Raw genomic sequence first — 26,641 nt, forward strand, 5'->3', positions numbered from 1 at the left:
ACCCAGGCCTCACGCATGCCAGGGGAGCGCTACCGCTTGAGCCACATCCCCAGGCCCTCACCTTGCTATTTTAAAAATATTATCTATGGAAATATTTTTAAAATAGCAACCGCCAACTACTCCTGTTTCCGGGACATAGCCTTGTATTTGCATTTGTTTTTACTATTCTTCAACTCAGTTATCTACAATCTAAGGAATAAAGAGAGAAAGGAAGCCATAAAAAGCATGTGCCAATCGTATGAATTCTACTGAAGAAAGCAAAATCCACACCTAGTGATTAATCAAGTCCATTGATGCAACTATCTTTATTAATGTTCTCAACTATGCTTATGTGTTCTGTGCAGAGTAAATTGAATATTTAGCCATTCCTTTTAAAATATATTATGCTTACTTTTTTTAAATACCTTTATTTTATTTATTTTTATGTGGTGCTGAGGATCGAACCCAGGGCCTCGCACGTGCTGGGCAAGCATTCTACCGCTGAGCCACAGCCTCAACCCCAAATATTTAGCCATTCTTTCTGTCTCTAAGAGCTTAATAAATGTTCTCAGATGTTAATTAACCCTGGAATTCAAAGACAGGGAGATCAAGTATTTCATTTATTATTTTTCAAACACAGAGGGAGTCACATAAAATTCTCTCTGCTCTGGTGCCTTCTCTAACCTACTGAAACAGAAATATACCCATTTTTCTCTGTTTCTGTAATATGTTGCTTGCCTCTCTACTTAGCATTTTTTAGTCCTCTTGTGTTATAATTTACATGGCCCATGTGACCCTCTAATTTATAAGCTACTTTAAAGTAGATATCTTGTTTTATCTGTGTGTATTCCCAATGTCTCATAGAATATTAAATACATAGAAACACTTGAAAATGGTTTGCTAAAAGAGTAGATGAATGTGTGTGTGTATTTATACTTGATACTGGGGATTTTACCACTGAGTCATATCCCCAAACTTTTTTATGTTTTATTTTGAGATAGGCTCTGACTAATTTGCTTAGGACCTCACTGAGTTGCTGAGGCTGGCCTCCAGCTTGGAATCCTCCTGCCTCAGCTTCCAGAGTTGCTGGGAATAGAGGCATGGGTCACTGCACCTGGCTAGTCTTTATTTCTTGAAGTTATAGAAAAGAAAAAGAGCTCAGACTATTATCACATGCAACATAGAATGGCAGAGGACTGGAGAGAATGGGTAAAGACAAGTGTATTTGCATATAAGTATAGTTTTTGATAGTAAAATGAAACTACAGAAAAGATAATCCACTCAAACTTCCATGGCTGACATATTTAAGTAGGATATTTCTTAGTATCCTTGGAACTTGGTCTCTTAAAAATAGTAATTAAACGTCATAGTTTAGTCATGGCTTGGAAAGGAATATTTGTTTAGTTCCAACACTGGATTCTATTTCCTTCCTGCTCACCTCTGCTCTAAAGAGAAACTATATTTGAGTTCTTATTTCCCTGAATGGGACCATGTATGTCACTGAATATGCTGGATTTACAAGCTTCGGAAGATTTAGGCTTAAATGATTTCCTTCAGTGTCTCTACATTCACAGATAACTATTAGTGGATAAGAGCATCAAGCAATTTTTCTTAATTTTTGGTACTGATAGATTATAAATCATTCTTTAATTGGAAAAATACTTGGCTTTTTGGAAGTTATCCCATACCAGATCTCTGCCATTTACATTCAGATTTTAAAATTTGATCATGAAATATAAAACTTGATGTAGTTAAAATATATGCCATTGACATTATTTATTTCAGTTAGCAATAATACTTCTTTTACTATATGGACTTAAATGTAAAGTGCTTTTTCATCTGCTACCCAAATTGAATCACATAACAATTACCTGCAATAGGTAGATTAGTCATTACTCTCTTCATTAACAGCTTAATAAAATGTAATTAAAATTTTCAATAACCATTTGATTATAAAATGGTGAGATTGAGCATAAAAATTAGGTGGTTCAGCTTCAAGCCCACATACTCTCCATTATCCTAAGCTGTCTTCCAGTTTTGACTGTATAGTTCATTGTATAAGAAAAAAATATACCCTAGTGTTTTGGATTTTCTTAATCCAATAGCACTGGATTTAAAGCAGAACCATCTGATTTGAATGCTCAGTTCTACTGAGCATTTAATGGTCAGTTGGTTATTGGAAATTTAAATTTTATTAAGAATATAATGGGCTTAGTAATGATTAATCTGCCTATTATAGAGAATTGAAACAACTTTTCATTTTTTAGATAATATTTGTACTGTCCTGAATCATTTAGTAATCAAAAACTGGATAAATTTTAAAATAACAACTATTTCTGAAGAAAGAAAAAGTGAAATTTTAAAAATAATAGATTAATAATGACTTCTATTAGATGGTGGAAAATTAGTTTGACATTAAAGGTAACATAATTATCTTTGATGGTACATGAATCAAGGAAGTTAGACTCCAAAAATTTCACAGTAAATAAACATATAAAATTTTTGGAGTGTCTGAGCCCAGGAGAAGATCAAACACATCACTTCGTTGTATTGCCTGAGCAGGGGCTGATACAAGCTGGTCAGGGCAGATTACACAACAGTGAGAAGTACAGATCTGCTCAGAGCTGATAACCATGACCAAGTACAACGACCCTACAAACCAGCCCCACCCTTTTAAAATTGTACACAGGACTCCCATTTTAAAAACTAGTTTTCTCTTAAAACTTTCTCCATTTTCTGACTTCTAAATAAGCTGAACAGTAAATAATTTCATTTGATAGTCAAAAGGTCTTTTTACAGCTGTCTTCTCTTAACATTTTATAACTCCAATTCCTGTAAATTTATTTGTTCTTCAATTTTATTTGAAAATGTATGTGGCCTTGCAAATTTGTAAAGCTCTAATAATGATAATGATAATAATAATAATAATAACAACAACAACAACAACAACAGAATTGCCTCCTCTTACTTTCTCTTTAAATTAAGCTGTCTGTGACCAACTCCAATGTCTCCTGTAACCTCTCAAAACATTTTTGTCCATTGTATTGCACACAATTTTATAGATTTTTTTGTACTTTTGTGTCTCCATGAAATCTGCCGTATATTCTTTACCTGTGTTGATTCTCATCATGATTTCTATGTGATCAGAGATGATAAGCATTCTTTCTCTTTTCATATCTTTTATTAGTGCATTAGAGTTGTACATGATGATGGGTTTGTGGTTACATATTTGTACATGCACACAACAGAACAATATAGTTTGATATCACTCCCTAGCACTCCTCTCTTTCTTCCCTGTCCCCTACCCCCCTGGTCCCTTTCCCTTACTGATCTCCCTTGGATTTTTATGAGATCGGACCCCATCTTTCTTTTCCTTTTTCCTATCTAACTTCCACTTGTGGAAGAAAACATGTGACTCTTGACCTTCCAAGTTTGACTTATTTTGCTTCACACAATGATTTCTAGTTTTATACATTTTCCTGAAAATAACATAACTTCATTTTTTTCTTTATGGCTGAATTAAACTCCATGGTGTATGCATACCATGTTTTCTTTTCCCATTCATCCATTGATGGATACCTGATCTGTTCCATGGTTTGGCTCTTGTGAACTGTGGTGCTCTAAATATGGGTATGCAAGTATCATTGTACTACGATGACTTTAGATACTGGGAAGTGGTAAAGCTGGGTCTTAGGGTGGTTCAGGGTCTAGTCTTTTGAGGAAACTCCATGTTGATCTCCACAGTCGTTGTACTAATTACAGTGCCACAAACAATGTAAAAATGTTCCTGTTTCTCCACACCCTCTCCAGCACTCATTATTATTTGTATTCTCGAGGACTGCCATTTTGACTAATGTGAGATGAAATCTCAGTGTAGTTCTGATTTGTGCTTCCCTAATTGCTAGTGAAATTAAACATTTTTTCATATAAATATAGTTTTTGATAGTAAGATGTTGGCCATCTGTATTTCTTCTTTTGAGAAATGTCTGTTTCCTCACATATTAATTGGGTTGATTTTTTTAGTGTAAAGTGTTTTGAGTTCTTTACATGTTCTAGATACCAATCCTCTGTCAGAAGTGTCGGTAGCAAAGATTTTCTCCTACTCTATAGGCTCATTCTTGATATTCTTGATAGTATCAGATGATTGCAGATGTGTGGATTTGTCTCTGAGTCTTCTCTTCTGTATCAGTGGTCTATATATCTGTTTTTATGCCAGTACCATGCCGTTATTTGGGTTATATGGACTGATGAGCATTCTTGGAAAGTGATATGAGTACAAGGAGAAGGTCAGTGGTCTAAGTGTTAAACCACTAAGACATAAGATTTTCTCATCCTGTGCCCCATCCATCCCAAGGACATGTCTTGATACTGTATTAATAATAATAGTAAACAATGTTTAGAGACTGGAGAATCTATATAATATTCAAGAGAATAGAAATACAGGGTAGATTGAATTTAAAGTCAACAGTAGCCAGAGTAACAGCCAAATAGCCATCAGCAACTTTTACAATGAATCTCTCTGGGCTATAATGACTGAAGCCTGAAGAACTCATCTGCTTTCATAAATCAAACTTATTCCCTGAATGTTTTGTGTGGATTTCAACATTGCTACTTTTTTTCTAAGGACTGTGGTTCTTATCCATATCTAAAAATTTTTAGCCAAAACAATGTGAAATCTACCCATTAAAAAAAAATTAAGTGTACAATACTGTACTCTAAGTGTACAAAACCTTGTAAGGGCTTTTATTCAATAAATATTAACATGATATTGCATAAAGGCCCTTACAAGGTTGGATAGCAGATCTTCAGCTAGTTTGCATATATGAAACTTTATATCCATTGACTAGCAACTCTTTATCTTCTCTTCTACTAACCCCTGACAATAACCATTCTACTCTCTGCTTCTATTACTTAAACTATTTTATATACTTTCATAAGTTGTATCATTTGTCCTTCTGTGATTAGTATAAGTTCCTCATGTTTCATCCATATTGTCCTACATGACAGAATTTCCTTCTTTTTTTTAAAGAAAATATTCCACTGCATGTCTATATGTATGTACTTATGTTTTGCAATCCTGGGGGAATAAACACAGTCCTCAGGCATGCTAACACTGAAATCTTTATTTTTTTTAATGTTTCTCTCTAGTTTTAAATGACAGTAGAATTAATTTTGACATAATTATAAAAGCATGGAATATAATTTGTTATAATTCAGTTCCCAGTACTTCTCCTTTTCCTCCCTTCCTCCCTCTATTAATATTTCTGCTATTTAGTTTTTTTTTCTAAATTAGTGTCTTGTGGATGTTTGAGACAGAGTCTCACTATGTTGTGGAGGCTGTCATCAAACTTGCAATCCTCCTTCCTTAGCTTCCTGAGTCACTGATATTACAGGCATGTACATCATGCTTGGCTTGCAGTGTCTTTATAGACCACATTTTTTAATCTATCATGGACATTTTGGTTATTTTCATATTGTATCTGTTGTACATAGTGTTGCAATATATACTGGAGTGCAGATATCTCTTAAAGATTTCTATTATTTTGGATATATACCCAGAAATGGAATTGCTGTATCATAAGGTAGTTAGATTTTTATTTTTAGCAACTTTAATACTGGCTGCACCAATTTATATTTCCACCAACAGTGTAAAAAAAGATTCCAATTTCTCCACATCTTTGGCAAAACTTCTCTCTCTCTCTCTCTCTCTGACAATAGCCATACTAACAAGTATGAGGTGATCTTCATTGTGGTTTTCATTTACATTTCCCCAATAGTTAGTGATATTGAACACCTTTCATGTATCTCTTGGCCATTTGTATCTCTTTGGAGAAATGTCTATTCAAGTCCCTGGCTCAGTGCTGTAGATTAAACCCAGGGCCCAGTGCTTCCTAGACAAGCATTCTGAGCTCCATCCCCAGACCTGTTTTTATGTTTGTTTGTTTTGTTTTGTTTTTATTGTTGTTGTGTTTGCCATTGAGCTGAAGGACTCCTTATATGTTTTGGATAGTTAAACCTTTTATCTAATAGATAGGATCATTTTCCTCTTTATCTTGCAGGTTGCCCTTTAATTTGCTGGTGGATTCCTTTGCAGAAGTTTTCAGTTAGATCTAGTCCCACTTGTCTTCTTTTGCCTTGATGGCTTATGATTTTATTTTCCCATATCCATGATATTATTGTCAAGGCCAACTTCATGGAGTCTTCCCCCATGTTTTCTTCTAGGAGGATAATATGATTTTATTCCATTCAAATCATATTTGACACTAAAGGTGGGGAAAAAGTTTAACAAAAGTATTGTTTCTCATGTTCTAGGGAACCTCAGTCTGGAGTTGGCGTGAGGAGAGGAAATTACATTTATCCAAGAGATAAGAACAAACATCCATTGCATATCTACCATGTATATCGGTGTGATTCATTTACATTAGTTTCTAATTTTCAGAAGATTCTGTAAAGCAGGTTTTATCATTCCCACTTTTATATGATAAAGCAGTCTCTGGAATGTCAAGTCTCATTCTGTTGTCATTTGGCTTGTGAATATTCACATAAGAAATCAAATTCATGACTACTTTCTGCTTTCCTTTATTTTCAGTTAAACTTCTCTTCGTATATCAGCATTTCTGGTTTCTTTCCCCTGTTTCTTTCATCTCACTAAAAGTGCCAAACATATAATAATAACCTTTTGGCCAAAGATACAGGATGGCCCAGTTAATAGGACTGACCATCATGAAATAAAAATAAAATCGTGTCTTCAACATATGCTGTTGGGAAAAATCACATGTTCACATACAAAAGAGTACTTATCTTGCACGAAATCCCCCAAATCAGCTCAAATTGGACTACAGACCTAAACATAAGCTCTTAAACGACAAAACTGCTAGAAGAAAACACGTGGAAAAACTTCATGCCGTTGGTCTTGGCAGTGATTTTGGGGATGTGAGAACAAAAACTTAAGCAACAAAAGCAAATGGAATGAGGTTTGGCTTGGAAGTTTCCACTACTGTGTAAGGAGATTTTAAAGCCATCTTGCATTTTTTTTAATTGCTTATTTGCTCCACTTTAGTAAGGTAGACTAAAAGAACTATGCCTTTGAAAAGAGCTTCTTCCTCCAAGGAACTGGAGAATATCAATCCCAAAGAACAAAAGGCTGAATGTTTTATCTGATAAGTGGATGCTGATCCATAATGGGGGAGGGGTGGGAAAAATGAGGAACTGTGATTAAGCAAAAGGAAGGGAGGGGAGGGAAGGAGCCACGGCGGGCAGGAAAGATGGTGGAATGAGATGGACATCATTACCCTAGGTGCAGGTATGATGCACATATGGTGTACGATGCTACATTGTGTACAGTCAGAGAAATGAAAGGTTGTGCTGCAACTGTGTATAATGAATCAGAATGCATTCTGCTGTCATATATGCCTACTTAGAATAAATAAATTAATTAATTCCCCCTTTAATAAATAATAAATAAATAAATTTCCCCTTTACTTTTCATTAAAAGCAATATGTAAAATAATGTGGCTTTTATCTCCTATATTAGAAGTCAGTCCTGTTTTCAAATGTTCTGTGAGGCACAGTTTGTCAAATGTAGGATCCTAATTGTTGTTTCATTAAATGCAAAATGAACACATTCATATACTCACCTGTTTTTCCTTCCATTTAAATGATCAATTTCAAAAACCTAATCTAAGAGGTCACAGAGAAAACCATCTCCCTATTTTCAAAAATGAACTTCCAGAAAAAGTCAAGATAATCTGTTGACTTAAAGGCTGCTAAATGCCTGATGAAGTTGTTGAGTTGTAGAAATGCATCAGAACAAGAACCTGTGTGCATGACTCCAGCTCTTAGTTCTGCCCTACAGAGTCAAGAATGAGCAATCCTGAATCCCTTCCTGATCCATGAGTCTCAGACATTATCAAACTTAAAACTAGTCCAAGAAACAAAACACAACCCCAATACAGCCTTTTGTCTTATGTCTATGACTGTCTTCCTACTTTTTCATCTGGAATTTTTGCTTGAACTTTTTTCCCTTTTAAGTCCTATTGAGACACTGAGTACCATAGACTCCCCAAACTGATGAGTCACTACATTGTATCTGTGAAAGTTAGCAGCTGCCTCGGCTGGTTATGTCTCCTGAAGATAATGTTGATTGTCTCTGCTGGCCACATTTTTTTTTTTTTTTTTTTTTTTGCCACATTTGGAACGTTTCTGACATCCCTATTTGAATGAGAGTAGACAGTTCCATGTGAATTCTTTCTCTCTTTCTCTTTCAAACATTTTATCTTGCCAAGTTCTAGATCTTCAGGAAAAATGGAACACTCTCCAATGGAAACCGTGAGTACAGAATTCAATTCTCAGCGCAATTTGTCACTAATATTATTAAGAAATCTGTCTGCTTTGAATTTTCTATACTATCTTTAACAGGGTCATTAAGAATTGTTCTTACTCTCTCTCCTTTCTTTGAATGTTTCACTTTAAATAATAACCTAGGACTTATGCCCATATAGCAACAACTTGTTATGTCAATTCCAATAGAGAAAAAAACAGGTAAGATGAAAAAAATAATAAAGATTTGAGTCTCCATGCAACTTTATAGCTGCAATAGTAATTGTGATCTGCAAAGAAGCAATTATATTTAGAAAGACTAATGAGAGAATGAAATTTAAAGCCTACTTTGAATGTTCTGATTAAGGTAAGCTAGGGAACAGTATTTATGTCAACATGAGTGAAAGTGGACCCTATGGAAATGTTGCTGAATATTGTCACATAGGTTGGATCCCTTTAAAGAAGAGGGTTATTTTATGTTGTTTATACAAGATTTTACATTCCAAAAAACAATTCCTGAAATTCTAATAATTAGAAATTTATGATAAGTGGGTAAAAGACAGTTTGAAGTTAAACTTTGAATGTTTTTGAATAAAGCAAAGAAAAAGAATAAATAACACTTGACCTACATTTTCAAGTATGAAGAAACAAAAAAAAATTCCAATATTGCATATAATTCATTAAGTTAATTGCAAATAATTTCTAAAGATTTAATCAATTAAGTTTAGAATGCTCAGCACTTGCCAGTGAGTGACTTTTTTTGCTCTTAGAGGCCATAAAATTTCATTTCTTTTCTCTCCGTCTGAAATTCCATGATTTTGCTCATTGGACTTGCTCACTTTAGCTCACTTTCATTCTATCTACGGAAAAAGAAATCTTGGTACACATTTATGGGAAAAATTGAGAGAGTGTTTTGGATGAAAAGGGTTCTGTGGTTAAAAATTATATAAATAAACTGCAGTGCTTCAAACAATAAGCACTTATAAGCTTAAAGATATCTAAACATAGATCCAGCATGAGTAAATAAAAGCCTTGGGATATATAAGAAGGACAGCATGCTAAAGAAATAAAAACTAGCAACAGATAAAAGCATTTTTATTTATTTATTTTAAATTTTAATTGATGCATAATAATTTTCCAAGTTCACAGCGTGCATTGCAATAGTCTAATCATGTAGGGGCTTTTTTAACTTTCAGATGTTGGAGAGCAGTGGGCCAAAGGTTTTGGAGACAGCAGAAGAAATCCAGCAGCGGCGTCAGGAGGTGCTGAATCGGTATGAGAGGTTCAAGGAACGGGTTGCTGAGAGGGGCCAGAAACTCGAAGAGTCCTACTACTACCAGGTTTTCAGGCGAGATGCAGATGACCTGGAGAAGTGGATCAAGGAGAAACTCAAGATTGCAGAGGAAAAAAGTTATGAAGATCCCACAAACATACAGGTACTTCAGCTCCACAGATTTCCCCACAGCAGACCCTAGGCTCCTGATGGAGGGAAATAGGTCTTTCATTCTATGATTGTTGAGGTGCAGGTGTGAGTGCAATCGGGTTCCATTTAGAGACAAAACCAGAGTAAGTAAGCCAGTGGAGTGGGAAGTTCAAAAATTGAATTAAAGGAAAACCTAAAGATGCATTTCCCATTATAAATTTGGAGAGATGAGGCTGAGAAAAGAAAAATCAAACAACAAAAAATGGCAGTCTGTCAGTTGTTTAAAGTAGAAATGTTTCTATGCTCAGAACTCATATTCTTGTGATTTAAGTGTCTAGCTGGTTAATACTAGTGGATTGATGTAATAGATTAGATTACCTGTTAAGGACCGTAATTAAGTCTCTAAAGGACATATGTTTTTAACTTCTTAACCTTTAGGATCTTATTTACAAAGGAAACTCATTCAAGATAGCATTTTAAATTAAACCATGGACAAAAGAGCTCAAGGAATCTCTGACGTACCATGGGATTTCAATATTTTGTGACATTAAGGACAGAATCATGATAAGAAATCGTAAATGCTTCTAAAGCATTTGCTTTCCATTCTCTTCAGAATCATGGTTTTTCTTAGTTTTTCTCCAAACTGCTACTTATGGCTCTTGTTAAATTCAAATCAAAAGTCCCAGGAGGAGATGTTAGGTGGAGACTTCCACACCTATCTATTGATGTGGTATTATAATACGTGCCATCATCTTGATCAGAGGAGGGTAATTCACATGTTGACAGGACAGGGAGTACCTGGAAAAAAATCAAAACATGTATGTTAAATGGATCAGTTCACACATGACAGCAAGAACAGTCCAGGATGCATGTTTAAAAATCCATTATTATGACTGGCCTCTTCTTCATTCTGCTTTCCTCTCAGTGGAACTTAGCTATTCCTAGCTTTCTTTGAAGGAGATGTGTCACGTCTTTTAATTCTCATAGGACTCTATGAAGCCTTTAAAATAATAGGAATTTGCTAAAGATTCCCCAAAGTCAGTGAGGACAGAAAAGGACCGACCCTCTCCATGGAAAGATCTAGAGAGATGTGGACCCTGGGACCCTTTGAAAACCTATGTTTAGGGGCCTCTACCCAAAGTGACTATTTCTTCTAGAATAGGACAATTGCAACTATGGCCACGGCTTGTCATTGAATCCAGGATAAGGAGCAAGTAATTCTGTCTGAAAGTAAGAGGAGAAGAATGAAGTTCACTTTATGGCCAGGGAGACAGTGATTCATTATCCATAAACTAACTCTGATTTCCAAACTTCAGGGGAAATATGAGAAGCACCAATCTGTTGTAACAGAAGTGCAAGCAAAATCCAGAGTCCTTCCTGAACTGGAAGAAACCAGAAAACTCCGATTTACTGAAGATCACTTTGCCCATGAGGACACCAAGGTAAATGTATGGTAGGGGTCTCATGGAGAAGTCTCATTGTTAAATATGTTATTAGGGTTTTAACTGATTATACCAGATATAAACCTTGATGTAGCTGGCTAAGAATAAGGGCATCTGCCTCTGGTGTTCTATTGAGATTGAGGGAGAAGAAGTGATGGGATGTCCTTGTGTTTGTTCCTTGGAGTAGGAAGAGAACTGTGATTGGTAGATGTCATCAAATGGTACTACATTCCTCTTTATGCCACTGTAGGATTATTGGTTCAAGATCAAGACCATTTCAACCTGTTCCACGTTTCTCAGATAACTAACAGCTTTTCCCAATGACTTTTCTATTTTTTCCTCAACTTCAGTCTCCTTGGCTCCTAAACTCTTTGAACAAGTGATGGTCTCCCCTTTGAATCTACTTTGAAATCTTTCCTCTTTGTCTGTGAAAGTTCTTTCTTTTCACACCCCATGCCTTATGACTAATATTATACATTTTAAACTCTCCTTTACTTTTACTACAAAACCCCTAAAGTTCCATCTTCAGAAAATATTCCTAGAACTAAAGATAACATTTTCTAACTTAACCTGTGCACTCTAGATATTTGCATTAATATAGCCATTTATGATCTTTTATTTTATTAGTGAACTTTTTACTGTTTACATACTTTTAAGTTGTCAAAAAAATTATATTACATGTTTTCAAATTGGGAATTGTCTTTTGGATGTGGCCTAAAAATTCTATGCCTGGAATCCCGGTAATTTGAAAGACTGAGGCAAGGGGATCACAAGTTTGAGGCCAGCCTCAGCAACTTAGAGAGATCCTGTCTCAATAGAAAGGACCAGGGATGTGGTTCAAGGGTAAAGCACTACACTGGTTCAGTCCCAATACAAAAAGAAAAAATAAATCTAGTCTATTTTACTATCAATAAAATATGATAAGGGAATATAGACTTCAACCAGAAAAGAGTCTTATTAGAAAGAACTCACAATGAAAATTTCAAAATTTATGTAAAATAGAAACAATTTTGTATCATTCGGTAACTAATATTCTACATTAATTAGAGAAATGATAAAAATATCTACCATCTGTCAAAATCATTAGGGCTATTAGAGAAATGCAGTCCACATGCTACCTTGAGCAACATAGGAGCTGAAAAAATATAATTCTTGAAGGTATGACAAAGATGGCAACTTCAGTTGTACAAGAAATGTGTTACATGATGTTCTGAGCTAAAGTGGCAATCAAAACACTCTATATGGTCTCAAATTATACAGCCGTCAACTACTCTTACTGTTTTGGTGCTACTGATTTCCAGTAACTCAGCAAAATTGTAGCTTTTCTACTTTCTGTCAAACGGTCCGTGCTGTTTCTTCTCTAGCATTACCACAGTTATTTGCTATTCTTAGAACATTTTCTACCTATCATCTACCTGTCAAAAATCTTTCTGTTCCTTAAGGTTAAGTTCAAATAAGCACTGTACCATGCATCTGTCTTCCTGTTCATTTTATTGTCATTATTCCACCTTAAAACCCCAAGGCATTTTTGCAAAAATTTCTCCCATGTAAGATTATATTTTGTTTTCATATGCATCCTATTTCTTTCTTTAGATATTTGTTGACCAATTAATGCATGAATGAATGGGAAGAGGAATCATTAATTCAGCTCTTTTTTCTGCACAAGTCTCTGAGTCAGTACCTGCTCCAAATCCTCTGTGCCTAAATGATTCTGCCTCTGTCCCACAAAGGTCCATCTGGAAGAACTCTCCCACCTGTGGGAACTGCTGATGGAGTTGATGCAAGAGAAAGGCAACCGGCTGTTGCAGATCCTGAAGTTCCAACAATACTTACAGGAGTGTGAAGATATCTTGGAATGGATTGGAGACAAGGTAAAGGACAGAATGCATACAGAACCTCCCTTCCCTCTGTCCCAGGAACTTCATAGCAACTCCCTGCAGTTTGTTCTTGGCATTCATTCCATGGGAGGCCAGGGGATTCTGGCAAAGATTGAGAGATATTTTGGAGATTGCCATTGTAGGGCATAAGCTTAAACCTATGGATCCAAATATGGAGAAGACAAGACTTACATGAAGAATACCACTTGAAATATGATCTGGGCTTATCCCTGTTCTACCTCCTGTGATCTTTAACTTCTAGGTTTTTATTTATACTCTGGTGCTTGGCTGAGAGTATTTCCAGCTCTTTCTCTAATCTCCTCTCAGTTCCTATATCCGTGGGTTTTATTTTTCTAAATGCTTAGGGAATGATCTCATATTTAAGATTGAATATATACACAAATGTGTACCTAGCACAAATTGTGTTGTAAAATATTTAGTATTTACAAAAGGGTGTTGGAGTAGAATTAGAATGAATTGACTCCTCCTCCCCTTCCAAAAACATAACAGGGTACTTCCAGAGGCTTTGGCCAACAGTGTACCTGATTTTATTGAAGATTTCTTTCAGAGACCCCTGTCCCCTTGGCCATTCAAGAAGCATACTCTGGTTTCTGGCTTTTCCTGGGGTTGGGGGCTGTTTTCCCAGGTTCCCCAAATACCTGCATCTCAGAATGCAGAGGTTTTAGTCTTTTCACCTGCAGGAAGCTCCTAAATGTTTACTAGTGAGTCAGTAAACTTTTCTGTATCTACAGGAGGCTATAGTGACATCCGCGGAGCTGGGTGAGGACTGGGAGAGAACAGAAGTTTTGCATAAGAAGTTTGAAGAGTTCCAGAAAGAACTGGAAGCTCGACAGGAGAGAGTGGATAGAGTGAACCAGTATGCCGACGAGTGTGCTGCGGTAAGATGGGCGGGAGAGTCCTTTCAGGGAAAGGATTCTGGCCTCCAAGAATTTCTGGCCACAAATAGGTAGGATAGGAGGGCAATCAAGCATTGTGAGAAAACAGAGGGTGGCATATTCCTGTAGTAACATGACCTGAGTGCTTTCCTCTCCCCTTTGAATCCATCTACCCCTGGCCAGTTCATGGAAATGTATATGTGTGAGTATGTGTTTATGTGTGTCTCTGTGTGTAGAGGAATTAAGTCTATAAGGAGCAGTGAATTTACTGCTGTATTATGCAGTACATTAATTACATATATTTATAGAGCAGTCTTTGTTCATGAAAAGAAGCAAGAATAAATTAGCAGGGAATACAAAATTTATGTGTGCTTATACACCCACCCACGCATACATACACAGACACACGTGCTTATACACAACATACTATATCATTGTACATGAGTTTTAGGGGGTGAAAAAGAGAACAGAGTTAGTTTTACCATCACTTATAAAGAAATGACTGAAATAAATTTGTAGTCTCTGAGTAAGCAAAGGGTCAGTGTGGGAATAAGTGACCTTAGTATATGCAAAAAAACTGTGTGTGTGTCTGCATAGAATCAGTCTTCCCAGTTTTCTTCTTTCTCTTTCCAGGATAGAGAGAGGAAAGCCAGGATTTCATCTAACACACACACACACACACACACACACACACACATATAATCTCTTAACAGTTGGCTATATTGTGCTTATCCACTTCCAGTTTCAGGATGATCACAACCCATAGTAGGAATGTTCATAGCTCTTTATTAACAAGAATTCAGAAGAATGGATTCTGAAGAAGGAAAACCAGCCAATGATTCCTAATTTTTTCCAGGCCACATGGCCAATACTCTACATTTTACCTCTCTACCATTTTTTTTTTCTCTTGTCGTACAAGTCTCCCATTTGTCTATTACTTCTTAAAAAAACAACACAAAATCTAAAACAACAAACGTGTCTTTTGTTCATGAGTCCATTGGCCGGATAGTTGAGAAGGTGGACTGGGCCATTCTCCTGATCTCACCTGGTCCTCTCCTGTGATTGAAGTTATTTGGTGGCCCCACTCAGTGGTGAAGGACCCAAGATGGCTTCCACCCTGTGTTTAGGCTCTGGCCAGGAAGATTTTCCCAATGTGGTCTCTCATTCTTCAGGAGGCCACTCTTCTTTATATGCCAGTGTCCCAAGAGAACAAATGGTTTCTTGAGACCTAGCTGCTGGAACTCATAGAAAATTACTTGTATCATATTCTGTTGGTAAGCAGGTTAAAGGTTGACCCTAAGCCAAGGCGTGAGGAAACAAACTCTGTCTCTTAGAGGGAGAAGTGACAAAACAGCATGATCCCCATTTTTTTCCAGTATACCACAGAAAAGATGAATCCAATACAATTAGAGTGGATCTTCTGCACCTTGGCGTGGGTCTATACAATAGAGCAGATAGGACCATACACTTTAGAAGGAGGATGAAGAAACTATGTATGAAGAAAGTTGGGAATGGGAATGGAATGGGAAAGAAATGGGGACAGGAGGAGTTGAGGACTTGGGCATATAAGAAGTCATCAAAATTGAGTCATGACCACAAAACAGTTAAGAACCAAAGTCCTAGGATTTTGGAAAATTGTCATACTGCACAACGGGGATTTTCTTTTCTTCTTCTTGGTTTCTAGTTTACAGGGGATTGGGCAGGCATCAAAATTGTGGAGCTCTGAAAATAACATGACGATCGGGCAGTCTGCATTAGCAGACTAGTCCAGCACTGTAGGCAAAGGATACAAAGTCTGGCAGGTTGGTTTTGTGTGTTTTGGTTACGGGGATCAGGTTAGAGCCAGGGAGCAGGGCTCTGGTGAAGTTCAGTGTCTACTTGTGGTGGTCAGTCATTCTCTACTTCTGACAAAGTACAAACGGTATGAAAAAAAAATGTGTTTAAATGACATTTGATGTGACTTCATCTTTGCATAACTCCAGAGCTGATTGCCTTCCACAGGAGAGCCATCCTCAGCTGCCTTTGATAAAGACAAAGCAGGATGAAGTGAACGCTGCCTGGCAGCGTCTCTGTGATCTGGCTCTCCGGCGACGTGAAAACCTGTACAGTGCTGCGGACCTCCAGAGATTCAAAAGGTGTGGATCTGGTCACTGCCTTATAGAAGACTATTAAATAGCGGCATGCCATTTGGCCTCTGTCTACTCCTCTTAGCAATTAGTGATCAATGGCTCAAACCAAAGTGAATCATGTGCTTGCCTTTCAGATAGCAAAAGAATTAAGAAGACTATGATCCAGTCTATAGCCAATGCTGTAGTGGGGGGAGACCAAAACAATAACCATGGAAATAACAGTCCTTGCATATTAGTGATGGAAGCTCTGCAGAAAAGTGATTGATAATTAGATGGGCAGTCTGGGAAGAAAGAAAGTTCTCATGAATAGCTGATTCAGATATGGGAAGTATCTCTGGATGCTCAATCATCAGGAGGCATAGTTTCTTAACATCTCAATGGAAACAAATAACCAGAAAAAAATCTTTTAAATTACTTTCTGCTAGTATGCAGGACAGTAAGTAATTGCTACCTGGGAGGATGAGGCTGGTGCATGCTCCATGCTCTGTTGCTCTCTTTGTCTTGCAATGCCTGCCATCTTGTTTTGTTGGAGCTCATGTTAATGTCTCGTAGGGATATGACTGAAGCCATGCAGTGGATCAAGGAGAAGGAGCCTCTGGTCACCTCTGAGGACTATGGCAAAGATCTTGTTAGTTCTGAGGCCCTGTTTCACAATCATAAGGGACTTGAGAGAAACCTTGCTGTCATGGAGGACAAGGTAAGACACTGATGAAGGAATGGCTGACCCCTGCAATTAGAAAATGTATTTGATAGACCTCTTGCCTAACTCCATGCCTCCAAAGGACACCCTAAATCCACTATTTTCAACAAAGGAGAAATTATGTGGCATTTGAATATATTTCTTCATTCTAATTCCTACTTATCCCAGTTCATGGGATACTGAATAGTCTTTAATTTTATTCAAATTATTTTTATTTAAATATATGTGTATGATTTATATTCTGTTGTCTTCTGTTGTATATTTCAGAATATAAAAATAAAATGGTATCTTTGAGGATGTTTCTCTAATCTCTCTCAGTAAACTACCCTATGGCTAGGTTCATATTTTCTTCTGTTGCACTTGAATCCTGCTTCTTTCTGTCCTTCACTCAGTATATCAGGGAAGCATTTTCTTCTTTTCATTCTATTATGAACACTGAGACTCTTCAGGTAAATCTACCTTTAGGTTTCCTTCTGTAAGATGAAAAGCCCCAGTTCCTATGTCTAGAAGACTAGACACATGCATCCTAGAACTTGGAGGAAGCCTATCTCCTTGAATGTTTCTTGTCCTTTATTTCCTCCCTTTATAATGTTAGCCACAACTTAAGCCAATTACTACTGAGTGTCCACAGAGCAATCAACCCACAGAAAGATTCACACTTCTGTTCTTTCATTGTAGCCCTGTCCCTGTGATCAGTTTTTACAAATATCCACCATGCAACTTCTTTCATTCTCTCTCATTTGTTTTCTTGTTTTTGTTCTTTTTAAAAATAATAGTAAATAATTAAATCCTAGGATTTGATGAATAATGGTAAAAAAATGCCAAACCATACAAAATACCTGATTATGTTTGAGTATGATGAAAGAATTAATGGTAACATGTGGAAAGTCACCTGTATCTACATTTTGACATAGTAATCTGTTCTTCAGGAATTGTGATCAAACTGGTATAGTATTACTGGGATTTTCTTTGCCTTGTGGGCAGAAATGTTTTTGTGACTCCCACAGTAAAATTTAGGGAGACAATATAAAGGAATAAATGCAGAAAACTTGCTGCCTCAATTTCATTGATTGACATTGTTTTGTTCAGTTTTCTATATCTACATGGTTCAATTTGGGTGGATCATATGTGTCTTAGAAATTTGTCAGTATTCTCTAGATTTTTCCAGTGTATTAGAATATAAAAATTCAAAATAATTTCTAAAGATACTCTGGAATTCAGAAGTGACTCTATCTCTCTCTTTTTTTTAAATCAATCTTTCTTATCATTTCAAAGAACTGATTATTTGTTGCATCAATTATTTTACTGTTTCATTCTCAATTTCATTAACTTCAGCTCTGATCTTCATCATTTCCTGTCTTTGATTGATTTTTGGCACTTTTTAGGTCTTTTTCTAGGGTCTTGAGGCATAACATTATCAATTATTTATTTGGGATCTTTCTTTTTAAAGTAGGGACTTAATGCTATAAACTTTCTTCTTACAACTACCTTCCTATTGTCCCAGAAATTTTGATTGTTGTATCACTGTTCTCATTTTAAGAACTTTTAAATTTCTTTCCTGATTTACTCCTCATTTAAAGGTGCCTTATTTTATTTCCAGGTGTTAAAATACTTTCTTTTTTTTATCTTGCTGATTTCTAATTTCCATTATGATCTGATAGGATGCAAGGAATTATTTCCATTTTTGTAATTTCTAAGTAATGTGTTTTGCTCTAAAATAAGATATATTTAGAGAAAGTTTCATGTGCGGCCAAGAACAAAATGAATTCAACTGCCAATGGATGAAATATTAATTTGGGCTTGTAGTCTACTTTGATCTGGGAGTAGCCTTTCTGCTTGCTTTTGGTCTTCATTTGCATGGTATATCTATTTCCATTCTCTCATCTTCAACCTATGGATGTCTTTGCCTATTAGGTGAGTCTCTTATAAGGAAAATGTGGCCGAGTCTTGCTTTTAAAGCAATTCTGCTCCTTTATGTATTTTGATGGAACAGTTTAGACCATTTACATTCAGTTTTATTAAGAGATATGATTTATTTCTTGCCACTTTGATTTTTTTCTAATGCTTAATTCAGATTTGATTTTCCTTTAATTCATTATTATTAGTAGTAATATTCATCCCTATGTTGGCTTTGATTTTTATTTGTCATTTCTTCTGCATGAAATATTGAGTATGTGTTGTAGTGTAGGCTTCGTAGTTATGAATTCTTCTAGTTTCTGCTTATCATGGAAGGTTTTTATTTCAACTTCAATTCTGAAGAATGGTTTCACTGGGTATATTAATTTTGGTTGGCAACTGCTTTTAGTCAGAGCTTATTATATATTATTCCATGTCTTCTTGGATTTTAGGATCCAGGTTGAGAAAACTCTTTTTGGCTTACCTCTAAATGTGACCTGCTGTTCTTTTCTTATGACTTTTAAGATCCTATCCCTATTTTGCTTGTTAGACATTTTAATTATAATCTGTTTTGGAGAGGATCTTTTTTGATCTTACCTACTTGGGGTTCTAAATGCCTCTTGTATTAAATTTCCCTCATTCCTGAGGCTTGGAAAATTTCTGGAAATTAATTTATTGCAAAGGTTATCCATTCCTTTAGTTTTCATTTTGATGTCTTCATTTATGCCAGCCTTCTTTAAAATGGCATAGAAAATTGTGAGTATCTGCAAGTATGGATCCTATAACCGCAGGCTGTCTGTGGGTGGAGTGTGGTACAGAAGTCCCACCATGGCCAATGCAGATTGCCAGAGCACTGTTCTTGTGACTGGGATAGAAAGTCAGTTGGCCGGCCTATATCTGAGCTCCTACTGTCTGCAGTTGTGAATTGTGGGTGCCCACTTCTTTTCACTAGAACTTCTTTGGAAGGATGCTACCTAAGCACTTGGAGGTTGTCTGCAAGTGTGGGGCCTGCAGGTGCAGGTTCTCTGGGGGTCATCTGGGACACAGAACCCTCCACCACGGTTGGTTCAGTTTACAGTGGTTTTGCCCATCACAGGGGTGGGAGTAGGAAGTCATGGGCCTGACTTTGAGTTCCTGCGGAGGCTCTCTGCTCAGCTGCTTCCTTTCTAGGCTGTGGAGGGGTTGAGTGTTGCAACCGAGATCCACTCCACCCTCTTCTATAATCTCTTAATACCCCAATTCACATATATCAACATAAATACACTTGTAAATTATTATTACTCATATGATCAGTTATACTTGTGCCATGACACTACGCCAGGAGTCAGAATGCTTGATCTCCTACGAGGTTTCTTTTTCATTCCAAAGGTAAAGGAGTTATGTGCCAAAGCAGACAAGCTGATGGTTTCCCATCCTTCGGATAAACCTGAGATCCAGCAGATGAAGGAGGATCTGGTCTCCAACTGGCAGCACATCCGTGACTTGGCTACTGCCAGATATGCAAAACTGCAGGCTTCTTATGGGTGAGATATTTCCTCTTTCCTATTGCTCTGTTTACCTCCGCAGGTGTCAAGTGTAATGTCCAAAGAAGAAAATAGTGAGGGTCTCAGCTCTCCTGTCTATTTAGTGGGGGCAAATAAAGTTTTAATTTGTGATGTGATACTCAGCATAACACCTCCACCAACCTGCACCCTGGACTTCACCTGCGTGTATCATCGCAAGGTATTGTAAAGTGGCCCATAGAGCTGGAAAGGCAGATGATATGACATTCCAAAATCCTGGCTCCTGCTGCAGAATTGGAATAAATTTCCAAGCTAAAGAGCATAGAAATAACTCCCAAATCATTTCCTGAACTACAGGTTAAAAGCTAACAAAAACACGGTCACCAGGCACTGTTTTAGTAATTTTGTTAATTTTTATGGTTAGTAGTTAAATTACCAGAAGATAGTACTTATCTTATTGATATGACTCCAAATCAAAAATTTTTGAATGGGTAACCATTGTTTCAGTTTTTTGAATTATTTTTATTGGTACAGTGTAATCATACACAATAGTGGGATTCGTTGTTAACGTGTTCACATATGCACACAATATAACAATATAATTTATTCCCTACTACCTACCCTGAAGTTTTTGTTTTTTATTAATAGTGTTAAATGTCAGCTAAAATACAATGAATCCCATCTCAATCCTGGCCCCTCTCCCACATGGTGCTTTCTGTTATTTAGATGACATCTATTTATATATTGGCTATATTGCATTTTATTCAAGTACTGCTAGGGTTCTGTGACCTCGTGGTGGTAGAGATTTAATGACTGTGCATCGCATCCCCATGACACCTAGGAATATTGAGCTTGCTGTGAAGGAGTTTACAGCACTAAAGGAGTGCTGACTGCAAACCACAGGAAGTCCATCAGGGAGAGGGAAGGGAAGGATGAGGTTGAGGAACATCTCACCCATCTGAACTCAGTCTGACCCTAACTCTGTTCAAAGTCCTCTCACTTTCGTTTTTCTCCTTCCTCTCCGTTACCTCACCTTTTCCACAGGTACCAGCGGTTCTTATCTGACTACGATGAGCTCTCAGGCTGGATGAAGGAGAAGACTGCTCTGATCAACGCCGATGAGCTGCCCGCAGATGTGGCTGCTGGGGAAGCCCTGCTGGACAGGCATCTGCAGCATAAGGTAGACAGGAAAGGTCTACCCAGTCAAAGGAGGAAGGAGGAGTTTGGATCATCACCAAGAATGTCGGGAGGTTTTCCGCTGTGTTTGAGACATTCTTGTTTTTTGTTTGTTTGTTTGTTTGCTTTGTGTGGCCACAGCACGAGATTGATTCTTATGATGACCGATTTGAAAATGCTGAAATGACTGGTTGGGAGCTCTTGGATGGCAACCATGAAGCCTCTGATGAAATTCAGGAAAAGGTAACCCAGTTTAACAGGCTTTGTGAAATTACTAATAAGGATCTGAGGTTCCCACTGCCCCCTTTTGCATATGCTTTCCCTAAACTGTGTCACCTGACAACATGATGAGTGGTTGCTTACCTTTGAGTCTATTTCATTCACTCCCTGACTTCTCCCTAACTTAAAACTTCATACTATTTAGACTCTTCTATACGCTTCACTTTATCACATCCTCCTCCTCATATCTAGAGTGTAAATTCAATGAGGTCTGTACCTTCTTAAAGTTCAGGTCCCCTGTAGTGCCTAGCTTGGTGTCTGCCATATGGCTGCTATCTGAATCTTTTCCTCTTTTCTTTTTATAATCTCAAATTATGCTGATTTTCCTACATCCTGTATACCTCAAAATTTTCAACACAGAAGTCCGAGGAAATCAGATTTGCCAGCATTCTAACATTCCAGAACACAGGGAATTATCTTAACCCCCTCATCCAGAGATTTTGATCCAGTCACAGATCCAAACAGTCCTCGAGGTGATAGTCACAATAAGATTTGCATGCCTCTTTTTATCCTACTAGACTCCAGCCTCCAGCTCTGCGTGATGGGTAAGGTTGAGATAAACACATTTTCAATTTCCCCAGAACTCTGTGGTAAAATTATAATATGGATTTTATTCTTTGGCAGAACCCTAAATCCATGAAAACCTAGCCATTATCCTGAGATTCTGAAAATGTGTGCTGCTTTTTTGATGAGGTTTATAGCAGCAACTATAATAAACTAGAATTTCTTGGGCAGATGGTTGGTCAGAAACAAAGACTATTTTTTCTGTGTTTGAAAATGTGTTCTTTTCTTCTTTCTTGGATTGTTCTTATTTCTTTTTCAGTGTAAAAGGCCAACTCCTCAGTCTGACATTTTAAGTGCTTTGTGAAATTCAACTTCATGAACTATCTAGCGATTAATCTACCTATGGCATTTTTTTCTACAGCCCATTCTATAACCAAATTATTAGTATCCTAATAATATCCACTTATTCCCAGTGTTATGGCCTCCTAAAACCCTAATACTACCCCTCTGTTCTGTTATTTAAATCTCCATTTTGTACAATACTTCTCATACTTTCCCCTACATTTACTCCCTAATTAATCCAATCTGAATTAATCTTTTCTTCCTTCTTTACATATACAGTACATTAAATCTCTTTTGTGGCATTTATCCCAGTTTCTCTATACCACAACTATTTGCTTAGATGTTGGGATCTAATCTAATCCCATTTTCTATTCATTTTTGTAACATTCAAAAGGGTTTGCATTTATAAGCTTCATAGTAAATATAAGATAAAATAAATTAATTAAATGTTCTTCTGATACATTATCTTCTCCTTCCCAAAGATGACAACACTTAAAAACAACTGGATTGCCCTGAGGGAGCTGTGGTCCAAGCGTCAACAACAATACCAGCAATGCCTGGACTTTCATCTCTTCTGCCGGGACCGTGAGCAAGTGGACAGTTGGATGAACAGACAAGAGGTAACTGGAAGGTTCCAGTCAATGTTAAACCACTTCTTGCACCCTTCATTTACAACCATGGCTATGATTAACATCTCACAGCCACTGCTTTGGGCTCGAACTTGTACTGGGGAACTGAAGGGTGACCCATGACAAAAAGTAAATAGAAGCCCCCTCTATATGACCCCTACAATCCTCTCATGGGCAAATGCATAGAAAAATATTTAAAGACAGCACACAGGCTTGAGCACAACTGAATATAAGGTTAAAGGAGTGGCAAATTGTTAAGGGGTCTGGTAGAAAAAATTGTAATGAGACAAGCAATGTTAATCAGATAAGATTTCTTGGAAAAGGTAAGTGGTCCTTTGGAGATAGTTTTCTTCAATTGAGATGATGCCTAAATTGGTTGAGTGAATTCCATGTGGATAGACCCAGTGAGAGAGGGTCTGTCTATCCTCTATTGAAAATTGAAATCATTAGGAAAGATGTCGACAGCTCCTGCTATTTGAGGTTAATTCCTACATACCCTCCTGATATGCACTAAATCCCACCTTGCGCTCCAACTCTCTTTGCTTTCTTCCTTAGATAGGCTAAGAGGAATATTTTTTCACCAGTGAGGACATCTGGGATGTTTCTTTCTGTCTTCTACAGGAATTCCTGAAAAATGAAGAGCTGGGAAACTCTCTGGGCAGTGTAAATGCCCTTCTGCAGAAGCACGACGACTTTGAGGAAGCCTTTACTGCCCAAGAAGAGAAAATCACAGTAAGAAATGGGCCCTGACTAAGGCATTGGCTTCCTGATGGTATACAACACTTTATCCAACAGGTGTCCCTGGTGGAATCACTCCTGTAACGCTCAGGCACAGCATGAGGATGATTCTTCATAAATTTCCATCCCTAAGTTGAGAGCATCATGTTAAGCGATATAAGCCAAACTTAGAAAATCAAAGGTCATATGACTTCTCTCATCTGGAAGCTGGGGAGGAAAAGGGGGAAAAGAGTTGAGGGGAGGGACTCTCATGAAAATAGAAGGGAGATCAGTAGAACATAGGAAAGATAAGAAGAGAAGTAGGGAGAGAAAGGGAAGGTATTGAGGAAAAAAAACTGATAGTATCATATATATTGTTATTTTTGTGCATGTATAAATTCCACTGTTATGTACAATTAGCAAAAAGTAAAGAAAAAAAAGTTGTCACCTCTTGTTTTGTTTTAGCAATATTTACTCATGTCTTTAAAACCCCTTGATTAAATTTTATAAACGTAAATTTTTTTATGTAATTTGAAAACTAAAACTTATTCAGGATTTTTCTTTAGATAAAAGGAAAAAACATCCAGGAAAAATAATCATACATTTTTTCTAACACATTTCTTCCCTGAAAAACATATTTAGAAAGATTTTTAAGATGGTAGGCAATTTTTCTTCTGACGAAGTAGATAATGGCTCTTGTTTTTTTCTGCAGCATAAATAAAAACTATTGGGTCCATATTTAATATAGGATTATCACTTAAACATTTGAATTTTTTGTTTCTCCATTCTAGTTATATCTTACTATAATTTTCTTTTGTAATATCTAAGTAGTATCTGTTCTTTTCCTTTATGGTATATTTATCCTTTCTACTGTGTTTTTATTTGTGTTTCTCATCTAATACTATGATTGAGATATTTGGTGAACCATTGGTAATAATGTTTCAGAAAACTGATCAATATATAAGCAATATATAATCTCTCTCTCTCTCTCTCTCTCTCTCTCTCTCACACACACACACACACACACACACACCATCGCCACCACCAGCATCAAAAATGACAGTCAAATTCTAAGTCTTCCCTTTTTTAAATGAATGGATTACTTTTTATTTATTTTATTTAAATTTTTGTTTTAATTAAAAATGTCAGTGCATTATAGTTATGCATAATGTTGGGGTTCATTTTGACATAGTTACATAAGCCTGGACTATCATGTGCTCTGATCAGTCCCCAGTGCTTCCTCTTTCCCTATCTTCCTCCCTCCCCCTATTTCCTTACCTAATCCATTTGGTGATTAATATGGCCCCTTCTTAATCCATATGCTTATCTGTTGATTCTCAAAAGCTAATAATATATAATAATTTATTTTTATAGTATTATCATTTGTTTTATATTATTTTCCTATTCTAATCCATTAATCCATTTAAAATATAGCAATTTGGGGGATCTGAATGAATATGGGTAAACATTCACTCTTACAATTTCTGACTCCCCTCCCCTATATAGCTGGAGATATATATTATAGGTTAATTAATGGAGTTGGGGGGATGAAGACTCAGAAAGAGCGAGATATATAGATACTGGCCACTGGACATGGCTTTATATAAATAGCCACTTGTTCTATTTGAATAGATCAAATATTTACCTTTTAGTGACATCTGCATTCATTCATTCGCTGTAGCCTGGATTGAAAAAAATATTGTGGTGCAAGTGTATGAATATGTAACAACAAATACCACTATTCTGTGTAATAAAATTCTGTATAATTATAATAAAAAATGTGGCACAGAGAAGCTAATTGACATGATTAAGTGTATTTTGAAATACAATTTATAACAGAAATAAGAACTAGGACCTAGATCTTCTGGCTCTCAAACTTGTTGTGTTCCCACATTGCTATGTTTCATTTTTATACAGTGACTCAAACTGACTGCTTGCTCAGTGGTCTCTAAAGAGAAAAATCACTGTATTTTTTTTCCAGACCTTAGACAATACTGCAAACAAATTGATTGACAATGACCATTATGATTCGGAGAACATTGCTGCTATCCGTGATGGGGTAAGTCCAAGGGCACAAAACTTCTAACTGCCTGTGCACTGGGATGGGGAAAGTTGGGTCCTGGTGGCCAGGGTGGGCGGTGAATCTCAGGCATCCATATTTGGTTTTGCAGACATTAAGTTTACTCATGGTTTTTGCAGTTGTTGCGCCGGCGGGACGCCCTACGAGAAAAGGCTGCCACTCGTCGTAAAATGCTGCTGGATTCATATCTTCTGCAGCAACTATATCAGGACTCAGATGACCTAAAAAACTGGATTAACAAAAAGAAAAAGTTGGCAGATGATGAAGATTACAAGGTAGGCAGGGTTTCCAGGTCCTGGATATCCTCATGAGCAGTTGTCTTCATGGAATTACAGCCTTGGGGCTGAACAGATGGATGGTGATCTCCATTTATAGATGAGATAACAAGATTTGGGAAAAAGGTATTGACTCTCCCCTAAGGATGGAGATATATATATATATATATATATATATATATATATATATATATATAAAATCTAGATTCTAATTTTTTATAGCCAGCTGCCCCTCACCCCTTCTCTTTGGCAGAACATCTAGTAGTTCTTAACAGAATGGGGGAAGAGAGGAAAAGCTCCTTATTCAGGTGTGTATTGTCCCTTTATCAACTCTCCTGTTTCTCTGTGTAACCTCCTTATAGTAGAAAAATATTATGAATGAATCCCAGTGATACATTTCAAATTAAAACAAGAATACCATCAACTCAAAAGGAACTCAAGAGTTTGACCTAATGTAGACTTATTCCGTTTTGCCA

The 26,641-nt window shown here is 36.8% G+C and overlaps 1 protein-coding gene across 1 annotated transcript in view; it reads left to right on the forward strand.

Moving 5' to 3' along the window:
• The first annotated feature begins 8,207 nt into the window (after positions 1-8,207).
• The window catches only part of Spta1 (spectrin alpha, erythrocytic 1), a 78,605-nt gene continuing 60,171 nt past the window's right edge, over positions 8,208-26,641 (forward strand). The window contains exons 1-14 of the mRNA XM_027950791.2: positions 8,208-8,307; positions 9,495-9,734; positions 11,038-11,163; positions 12,894-13,034; positions 13,793-13,939; positions 15,938-16,071; positions 16,618-16,762; positions 20,030-20,184; positions 21,208-21,343; positions 21,481-21,582; positions 22,947-23,084; positions 23,715-23,825; positions 25,792-25,869; positions 26,010-26,165. Coding sequence (XP_027806592.2) covers positions 8,284-8,307; positions 9,495-9,734; positions 11,038-11,163; positions 12,894-13,034; positions 13,793-13,939; positions 15,938-16,071; positions 16,618-16,762; positions 20,030-20,184; positions 21,208-21,343; positions 21,481-21,582; positions 22,947-23,084; positions 23,715-23,825; positions 25,792-25,869; positions 26,010-26,165 — 1,833 coding nt within the window. The 5' untranslated portion in view covers positions 8,208-8,283. The remainder of the gene's footprint in view (positions 8,308-9,494; positions 9,735-11,037; positions 11,164-12,893; positions 13,035-13,792; positions 13,940-15,937; positions 16,072-16,617; positions 16,763-20,029; positions 20,185-21,207; positions 21,344-21,480; positions 21,583-22,946; positions 23,085-23,714; positions 23,826-25,791; positions 25,870-26,009; positions 26,166-26,641) is intronic.

The sequence above is a fragment of the Marmota flaviventris genome, chromosome 10 (genome assembly GCF_047511675.1).
Source record: "Marmota flaviventris isolate mMarFla1 chromosome 10, mMarFla1.hap1, whole genome shotgun sequence".
In the NCBI taxonomy this organism is placed as follows: domain Eukaryota; kingdom Metazoa; phylum Chordata; class Mammalia; order Rodentia; family Sciuridae; genus Marmota; species Marmota flaviventris.